At 27.8% G+C, this 10363-nt stretch overlaps 1 protein-coding gene across 1 annotated transcript; it reads right to left on the bottom strand.

The window, feature by feature from the left end:
* Window positions 1–4883: 4883 nt before the first annotated feature.
* Window positions 4884–7524, bottom strand: LOC101497237 (S-adenosyl-L-methionine:benzoic acid/salicylic acid carboxyl methyltransferase 3-like). Its single transcript, XM_004509232.2, has 4 exons — window positions 7333–7524; window positions 6176–6580; window positions 5821–6075; window positions 4884–5467 (listed from the first exon to the last, which is right to left on the bottom strand). Exons 1-4 carry the CDS (start codon window positions 7405–7407, stop codon window positions 5108–5110), a joined length of 1095 nt encoding a protein of 364 aa, XP_004509289.1. The 5' UTR covers window positions 7408–7524; the 3' UTR covers window positions 4884–5107.
* Window positions 7525–10363: the final 2839 nt, after the last annotated feature.

The following is a 10363-nucleotide window of genomic DNA, read 5'->3' as shown; positions in this document are numbered from 1 at the left end:
ATACTGTCTATTTCGAAAATTTGGCATTTATTCAAAGTTTCGAAAATTTGTCTTTTTTTAAATAAACTGCATTTCGAAGGTTTTAAAATAGCAAAATTTTCGAGTAACTTACTAAAATTCATTTCGAAAATTTTAAACTTTCGAATCCAACATTTTTTTTCTAAATTTTCGAAGGTGGTGGGGTGTGAAATCTGAATGGTAATTTTTAAAATAATATTGTACTGTTTTACAAAGGGGTATTTTAGTCTTTAAAAAATACTGGGGGGGTGGCAGGTCAAATTGGGGGGTGCCTGGTACAAAAGCCACTTTTATGTGTGTTTTTTCCCCTTCTATTTATTTAATCTACTTAACTTCATGTGGACTTTCATTTGAAGAATGGCCCATCCAACAACAAAGGAAGTACAATTTGTCTATAGTACGTATTAATTAAACTATGAATCTCCAATAATACTTCTTGTGAAGATAACAATGTATCCAGTGTTTTTAAATCTGAGTCAATGAGTTATTGGTTGAATTAATGAGCCACTAGTTGAACTAAATGACCGTTGATTGTTAGGTGAATTTCGTGAAATCAATAAAACTAAAAACTTTATCATATTTGAATTATTATGATTATCAATTGGAATGATAATGTCACTCCATCACTGTGATTCAAATTGATCTTCGAGACCAAAATAAAATTAAGCAAACAAATTATTTTCAAGCAAGATTTTTCGATTATAACTAATTTATACCAATTAATAGCTTTGACATTTGAGTCGATTAACTTCTTTAAAACTATATCGTGCTCGGGATTTATTTGTAAAACTATTATTTTTTGAAAAATTTAGAATATTTAAAGTTATTATTAATTTTGTAGACTTTTACTGAAGCAAATGTGTGACAAGTGTTGCGAGTAATTAGGTAAGTCAAAGATCCAATCAATTATATAATTAATTTTAGATTAATAAAGTATTAATTTTCATTATTATATTTACTATTTAGTTAAATAGTTAATTTGATAAAGTCCTTAAAATTATAGACTTTATTATCATGATAGGGATTATGATAATGAGAAACAATTATTTTCTTATCTTTTTTATTATTTTAATGTAAATTGTTCTTGATCATGTATAAGATTATTATGAGTCTAACATCAATAATGATAAAAATTAATATATATATTTTTATTGAATAAAAATTAATAGATGTCATTTATCAAATCAAATATATAGATAATGCATATGGTGATATGATCACTAAAATGGTTCAATTCAGAATTGATAATGATCAATATTACCTTAGTTGCTAATAAAAAGTTCTCAATAAGAAACATAATAATTTTCTTTCACATGAGATTATCATAATATTTAATATAATAATTTTCTTATGTGAGTCTAGACAAGAGTAAGATAATATAATTGGTATTTTGTATTTCCCTTTTGTGAAAGATTTTTATATATTCTCTGATTTCTACTTTTTTAATTTAGTCTGGTTCACATGGATTTTTTTTAATATTTTTTTTATAAAAAAACCAAAATAACGATATTTAAATTGGGTAAAAAATAATAAAATTAACCAATCCACAAACATTTTCTACTTAAAAACTACAAATGTTTTGATTTCTCTATTGCACTTTATGATACGTAGGAGTAAAGTATTCCCCTTGTGAATTCAAATTAACAAAAAACATACTTTTCTTTCTTTTAATATTACTTATTTTCTTTTTTATTATTCTTGTTGGGGTAAAAATAATTAATTAAATAAATATTTATATAAAATTAATTATAGATTAACCGTTTTAGCGAACGACGTAGGATAGTAAAAGGCAACATATTCATGATTTGAATGTATATATGTTCTTCTCATCTATGATATGAATGATTGTGTCCAATAAAAATAATAATAATAATAAAAGGCAACATAATCATCAATTCATTCATGATATTTCATAATGTATAAATTTAAAGCCAATAAAAAAACATGCATCTTAAAGTCAGGAAAACGACTTGCACTCAAAGTCGAGAAAACGACATGCATCTTAAAGTTGGAAAAACAACTAGCACTCGAAGTCTAGAAAACAACACACATCTTAAAATCGGGAAAATGACTCGCATCTGAAGCTGAAAAAATGATTTGCATCTTAAAATTGAAAAAACACATTGCACCCGAAGCCGAAAAAAACAACCCGCATCTTAAAGCTAGGAAAACAACTCACCATCAAAGTCGAGAAAACAACTCGCATCTTAAAGTCGGGAAAACGACTAGCAACTTCTTGTAACATCATTTTTGGATAAAATTAGAGTTTTCATATTTATTATCCTTTCATTTATTTATCAAGTAAATTCTAAGTAAAGAAGGGAAGTTATTGACACCTAATTTTGTTTGCTATATTTTTGTTATATATATTTATAATAAAATAAAATAAAAAATAAATGAAAATCAATCAATTATTGGGTTTTTGATTTGATTTGTTTTCAAGTAATTAAAGTATTCTATAAAAAAAATTGAAGAAAGAGAAGATCGTAGTAAATGGATTTAGACAATTGTGTATCTATGCTTGCATCTGGTTTGACTTTTTTTCTTGTGTTTAACTAGTTCAACTTGATAAAACAAAGAGAAAAAGAGAGAAAAAAAAAGAAAGTAGCAATAATGTATAGACTCTTTATCGTCCTCTAATTTTCTTTTCATTAGATTTATTTGTATTACAATTTTTTCAAAAGATTTCAATTTAGTTTACTGTAAAAATAACTCATAGGCCTAACTTTTTCTTAAGCCACTGCACCTGATCTTGAGTTACTTGCAACACATACTAAAAAACCCAAATAATTGATACATGTAAATTAATTGGCAAATAAGACAGACTTCATCTCCATTGTAAACACAACACATGAACTTCTTCTCAAAACAGTAATAATCATTTAATCAGTAATTTAGAAAAAGAGAAAGTTGTAAAAAAGATTAAGAGATAAAAACTTTTTTATCCAATCCGATTGAACCGCGCTTCCGGCAATTATCCTTCAAGTTGTGCTCACCGCATCCTTCCCTGGTTGTTTTAATATCATATCTTTCTATGGCCAGGACGAATGATTGATTGCACAATAGCAATCATTGCGTAAATTTTGATATTGCAATCTGGGCGGTTGCCCTCTTTTCGTTCTTTCGTCTATGGTGGCCGCTTGAATCATCAAACCATTCTCCTAAATTAACGAATTCATATCAGGTCTTCTCATTCTCAAACTAAATTAATAAAATAAAGATGTTTTTTTTATTAATGTAAATAATATTTTTCTTTTTTAATTATTCTTTTTGGAGTAAATATAATTAATTAATTAAATAAATGTTATGTATACAATTAATTAGATTAACCATTTTAACGGACATTGTAATTTAGTAGAAGACAATATATATTCATGATTTGAATGTACATGTGCTCTTCTCATCCATTATTTGAATGATCTTGTCCAATAAAAATAATAATAAAAGGCAACATACTCATCCAATAAATCATGACATTTAAATTTAAAGTTAAGAAAACAACATACATCTTAAATAAGAGAAAATGATGCATACCAAATGCCGAGAAAATGACTCTTATCTTAAAGTTGAGAAAACGATACGCACCTAAAGTCGAGAAAACAACAAACATCTTAAAGCTGAGAAAACGACTTGCACCTGAAGCCAAGAAAACGATTCGCGTCTTAAAGTTGGAAAAACGATTTGCACCCGAATCCGAGAAAATGACTCGCATCTTAAAGTCGAGAAAACGACTTGCATCCGAAATCGAGAAAATGACTCACATCTTAAAGCAAGGAAAAGGACATGCAGCTGAAGTCGAGAAAACGACTCGCATCTTAAAGTCGGAAAAAACGACTCCTACTTAAAGACGAGGAAGCAACCCGCATCTTAAATTCGGGAAAATGACTAGCACCCGAAGCAAAGAAAATGACCCGCATCTTAAAGTAGGTTCAGTTTGATGCGCTGGATAAAAAGAGACATGATATGATTTAAAACTAGATAAATATATTATAATATATGATAGTATAGTATAATGACAAGATAAATATTATCATATCATGTATTTTATACACACATGATAACCAACATGATAACATTTTATTTTATCATGTATTTGATACACATCTCATCCTGATTGAAAACATTGTTTAAACAAGCTCTATATTATTTGATTTGTATTTTGAGATTTGCTATGTGAAATCTCAAACCGAAAATGAATAAATTTGTCTTGTTGAATATGATGTGTGAATAATAAAAAAAATTGTCTCAACTTTCAATACACTTTTTTTTCCTTTCAATTATACCATTTAATTAATACTACTTGCATCATTTTCAATATAATATCTTTTTGTATGCATTTATGACATTGATAATATACTAATACTTAATAAGGATACTTTTGTAAAAATAGTATTTTCTCTTTAATTTATATATTTTTTTTCTTAATATATGTGAAATAATCAAATGGCTCAATTTGGTGTATAATATTTGGAATTTGTTGGGTTTAAACTTTTTGAATTGATGAAGGCGAGAAATTATGTGTTTCAATTTTTTGGGTTGGTGATGGTTTGATGAAAGTTTACGAAGGATGCAAATATTTTAATTTTTATTAATTTTTATTTTATTTTAAAAGAGATGATAAATTTCATTATAATTAATTCATACAAATTTAAAATTCCAATTCGAATCCGAAATAAAACATCTAACCTAACAATATTTGACACCAAGATCGAAAAGACTTGACAAAAATGATTTTAAATGCTACATTTGCAACTTTTTAATAAAAACTGTTAACAAGGCTAAAGAATATAATGTAACATATAATTAAAAAAACACTTAAAAGACCGAATTCAGAAAATTGGTTAAACTTAAAGTAGCAGACGTAATTTTACCATAATATCAATATCCAATTTATTCAATTATGACATAAATATATCACAATGAATTACAGCATACAGTTAAATATAATACTCATATTATATTTTATTTTATCACCAAACATTTACTAGCAAATTATTAACTAGACAAACAACGCAAACTAACAACTGCCACAACATTGAAAATATTTTTAGAGAAATGGCCTTTATAAACCTCAACTACATTTTTTTTCTTATGGTTTTCTAGTCAATAATATGGTAACGTTGACAAACTTAGTTTTCTCCTTGGACATCCGATCAGTTAAAATTTTTTTATAGCGATTGAAAAGTTCTTCAATAATATTTTCACCAAAGTGGCTAACTAGTAAAGGTTCAGCTACAGCTCTCATTAATTGTGTGACATTATATGCACCATCAACATGTGACTCCGACATTTGAGACTCACATTCAAGACTGTTCCAACTAACTTCAGACACGTTCAATTGATGGATAGCAAATGATCCTTCTTTCATAACTTCTAATTTCACTTCTGATGGAGATGGAGTATAGTGAGGGAGGTTAAAAGAATCCAGTTGCTCTTCTTTTATGATTCCCTAATCAACATAGAAAAAAAATTATTAATATTATGATAAGAGTGACGACAGAACTTTTCGATCTCTTAAGGCACTCGTTCAAATCACTAAGTCAACTTTATATCTCCTTAAAAACAAAAATGTATTTTTGATTTTTTAAGAATCCAAGGAGTATTACATGATCCAATATGAACACCAACTCAAAGTATATATAAAAACGCCGTAAATATTATGACCCTACAACAACGCTTTTGCAAAAGCGCTTGTCAGAAAAACGTTGTTGGATCCTCTGTTAATTTTAAAATATTATATAACAACGTTTTTAATAAAAAAAATCGCCGGAAAAAACTGTAAAATGCTATTTTTGGCTCTACCTGGAAGACCATATCATTGAGAGCCATAGCCATAAGCTCCCAAATGTAGCAACACTCCTTGCTAAACATATTGTCACTTTTTCTTCCTAAAAACGTTAGAATCATGCGACCACCTTCAACTAGCTCCTCTGCACGACACTTAAGAAAAAGAGAGAAATCTTTTTGAAATTGATTATAGTAAGCAGTGAGGACATTTGAGGGACTTGTACTCGCCATGTAAATGTTACCCTTATTGTTGTTTACATTCTCAGGAACCTAAATACCAATCAACAAAAATGCATTAATCCACCTTACACATGTGCATATTAAATACTATGAAGAAAAACAATAATAATAAATAGTTAAGGAATTAAACCTTAGATAGCCATTGAAGACCGTAAGAGGAATGGACGAAATGCAAACTTTGATTGGGAAAAATCCTACTATAGAAAGAACCAGGAACTCCAGAGAAATAACATGGACCTATTTCAGATTCAATTTCACCACGTAGTCTCTCTTTGAAGTTGTCAAGAGATCTAAAGATGTTGTTGAAGTCATTTCCTGGTAAATCGTTCAAGAAGACCTTATATTCAGGAGATTCGTGATTCAAATTTCGACAAAGTTTTTCCACAACCTTGATAAATTCTGATACCACCAATAAAGTATTTGGTCCAGAAGCACAACCCAAGTCTGCAATTGCTAAACTTCTTGGGTGTTTACTACGATAGAGACTCATTATGGCTTCTTCTCTAATAGACTTTGTCAATGATATTACATGTTGCTGTGTATACAACCAAGGATATTTGCTTTATTAGTTTCAATTAAGTGCTAAAATTTTGTCAAAAAATAAACGTTCTTTGTTTTATTACCATTAATACTATAACAAAATATTTATAAAAAAATTGTTGGTATTTTAAAAAAAAAACAGGATTTGTCTTATAAGTAAAGTTTATATGATTAGTCGAAGGATATTTGATATATTGAAACACATATTCAAATAAAAGATGTCCACTTTTTTGTAATTAATGTCATAAATTAGCCATATTATACTTCTTTAAGAAAAAGATAATAATTGTGCAATATTGGTTGTTTTTCTTTCTCACACATATCCCTTTTTTTTAAAAAAATTAACTAATATTATTTACGTTAAAATTTATATACCAAAATATCTTATTATTTTTAACCTTCGTGAGGTTGCCTCTCCGTTCTGCGATAATTTTTTTATTTATTAAGATATCGTATCCTCGAGATGCGACCATATATAACTTTTTAGTTTTATTATTTTTTAACAATACGATGTTATAGATGGTTGTATTTTAAAAATGAGATCTCTTAATGCAGAAAAAGCAAAAATCATCTCAAGACATAGATGTGATCTTCAGAAGAAAAAAAAAAGTATGATATTCTAATATATAAATTTTAATGTAAGTATATTAAAATTTTTTTTTTAAAAAAAGATATTTATATATATGCAAAAGTTCCGCAATATTGGGAACACATGTATAATAATATAAGTTAAATATGAATATTTACCTGAAGTAAGGAGTTGTTTGCATAGCTTGTTTCTCCCATGCCTCCATTCATGTGCAAAACCTCTGCTACTTTCATTCTTGTTTGTTATTTTTCCTTCTTCTTTCACTCTTTTTCAGTGTATTGATTCTTTTTTATTTTTTGCTTCTCTTGAATTTAATCAGAGCCCTACCGCACCTATATATATATATAGAGATGTAAAAGCTACTAAAAAAAATCAATTTTCTTTTTCTTACAAAAAGAAAATTAAAAAAATCATTTTTCGATTTCGTGTCGTGTGTTCAATTAACATAGAACTTTTAGCAACGATATTATATTAATTTTTTGCTTGGACAACATTGTTATATATTTCTTAATCTTTCAGAATCATGCGACAAGTGATTGATGTTAAGTGTCTCTCTCAAATTAGTTGGTTCCCATTGCAATTATTGACTAAAAGAACACAACATGTTACTAATATTGAATAGAATTCGATTTGAGTATGACAACTATTAGGAGTATAGAATGTATATTCAAGTGTTTTAGTACATTTATTGTTATACATTACGTCAAAAATGACATTTTATAGCGCGTCTTTTATAGCGCTTATTAAACACAAGCGCTGTTGTATGATATTTTAAAAATAACGGAGGATACAACAGCGCTTTTTTGACAAGCGCTATAAAAAAAACGCTGTAAAAGACTTTGATTTCACATAATTAAACGACCTATCAGAGCGCTTTTTGGAAAAGCGCTGTAAAAAGGTTTTTTAAAAAAATAAGGAGGTCTTTTACAGCGCTTTTGGACAAGCGCTTTAAAAAGTCTTAAAAAAAGCGCTGTAATAGACTTTTAAAAAATAAAATAAGAAGGTCTTTTACAGCGCTTTTTAAAAAAAACGCTGTAATAGGCTTTTAAAAAATAAAGAGGTCTTCTACATTGTTTGAAATGTACTTGTGTACATACAAGAATGTATGGATTGTAAAAAAAACTGAATCTAAAAACGTGAAAAATGCAAGTTTTGAAATCTGCTTGCATGTTTTCCAACCCTGTCAATTTATAGAGGACGGTGTTTGTAGGGAGTGTACAAACCGGGCCCCAATGTTTTGGTCTATAAAATTTGAGTCCTGTAAAATTATAATCTGAAAAAATAAAGACATAAATGGTGGACAAGATAAAAGAAATATATTTATTTAATAAAAAGATAAAATTATCTTTATGTTAAAAATTGATTTGTTTTTATTTTAATTTAATTTATTTTTTAATCATTTTTTAATTAATTTAATTATTATTAATCAAGTAAAATAAATTATACAAAACAAAGTCAACTAAAATAAATTAATTTTGGTGTTTTTACACAGAGATAAACCAAACTAATTACTGAGTTTGAATTATTTGTTTTAACTTTTTTTTATAAGAATAAGAATTTGTTATGTAACTTAGCAATAGCTATGTGTATTTTGTCCGTCAAAAAAGAAAAATGTTTAAAAGAGTGAGAAGATGAAGATAAAAAAAAAAAAAAAAGAAAGAAAAAGGCTTGATATTTATGAGTTTTATTTCTTTTCTTCGCTGTTTTGGAGTGATTGAAAAATATGTAGGTCCCACGTTATTATTCTGGTTTTAATATTTTTGAGGTTTGAATCGAGTGAAATAAAGAGTTTCTATCTAATTTCTCTTGTCCATCTCTCACTTCTTACTTATCTCTCATTTCAATAATAAAGTAAAAAATTTAGATGATCTATAATGTTATTTTTTAGGCTTAATTACACATTTGGTCCCCTATTATAGGTGAAAATTGAAAATAGTCATCCCATTTTGTTTGTTCTCAGTTTTAGTCCCTTAAACAGAATTTGAGTCCAAATCATGATGAATTGTCATTTTTTTTAATGACGTGTCAATAAAAGGGTGACGTGGCAGACGATTATGTAGAATAAACTCATTATTATATTATTTTTGATTAAAAAATATAATTTATATTTTTTAAAACCATTATTATAATTGTGACAATATTTTTAAAAATACAATTTAATTATTAAAATTAAGTTAAAAGAAAAAACACATAAAATCATAAACCCTAAACAAATCAAAATAAAAAGCATTCACTCATGAACTCTAAAATTAGCCTGAACCCTAAAATCATGAACTAGAACTAAAACTCTCTTTCATTTTCTCATTCTCTTTTTTCCCAGTCTCACCGCCTATAATCCTAAAACCTCATCCCTTAACAACTTTCAATCACCCCCTTAACAACTAAAACCTCATCCCTTAACACTATTATTCACCCCCTTAACAACTTTCAATCACACCTCAATTCTTAAAACCTCAAGAAGAACAAGTTTCACCGTCTGTGTTCTCATGGAGGATCCAAAACAAATCAACACAGATGAAGAAGAATTAGTAGAACCTCCCATTAATAAATCCAATTCTCAAATTCAAGTTTTACTTTCAAATAAATTGGCCAAAAAGAACTCCGAAAGGTTCACTTACCTAATTGCCACTATCATGTCTAGCTTTGGTGTCACCTCTATGGCTATCTTCGATGTTTATTACAAATTCTCATGGCAAATGGAGGTACATATTTATACCTCATCTTTTAATTCACATCGAGTTTGTCAGAATCACAGCGTGTCTGCACCTACAATTTTAGCAAAAACTACTATTGGGAGGTTCCACTAATAATTTCTTAATTGACATTGGATTCTGAATAATTTTGGGTTGTTATATTATAGGATGGAGAAGTTCCTTGGTATGAAATGTTTGGCACATTTGCCCTTTCTGTAGGTGTTGCGGTAAGTCAGGACCCTTTTTCAAATTCAGCATTGGAAAGCAATTGAAAATTGAATTTGGGAAAGAAGAGAATGAGAAAATGAAAGAGGGTTTTAGTTCTAGTTCATGATTTTAGGGTTCATGAGTGAATGTTTTTTATTTTGATTTGTTTAGGGTTTATGATTTTAGGTGTTTTTTCTTTTAACTTAATTTTAATAATTAAATTGTATTTTTAAAAATATTGTCACAATTATAATAATGATTTTAAAAAATATAAATTATATTTTTTAAT

This window comes from Cicer arietinum, chromosome 7, assembly GCF_000331145.2.
Source record: "Cicer arietinum cultivar CDC Frontier isolate Library 1 chromosome 7, Cicar.CDCFrontier_v2.0, whole genome shotgun sequence".
NCBI classification, from domain to species: domain Eukaryota; kingdom Viridiplantae; phylum Streptophyta; class Magnoliopsida; order Fabales; family Fabaceae; genus Cicer; species Cicer arietinum.
Note: the sequence above shows the minus strand (reverse complement) of the source record. Positions and strands in the feature narration are given on the sequence as shown.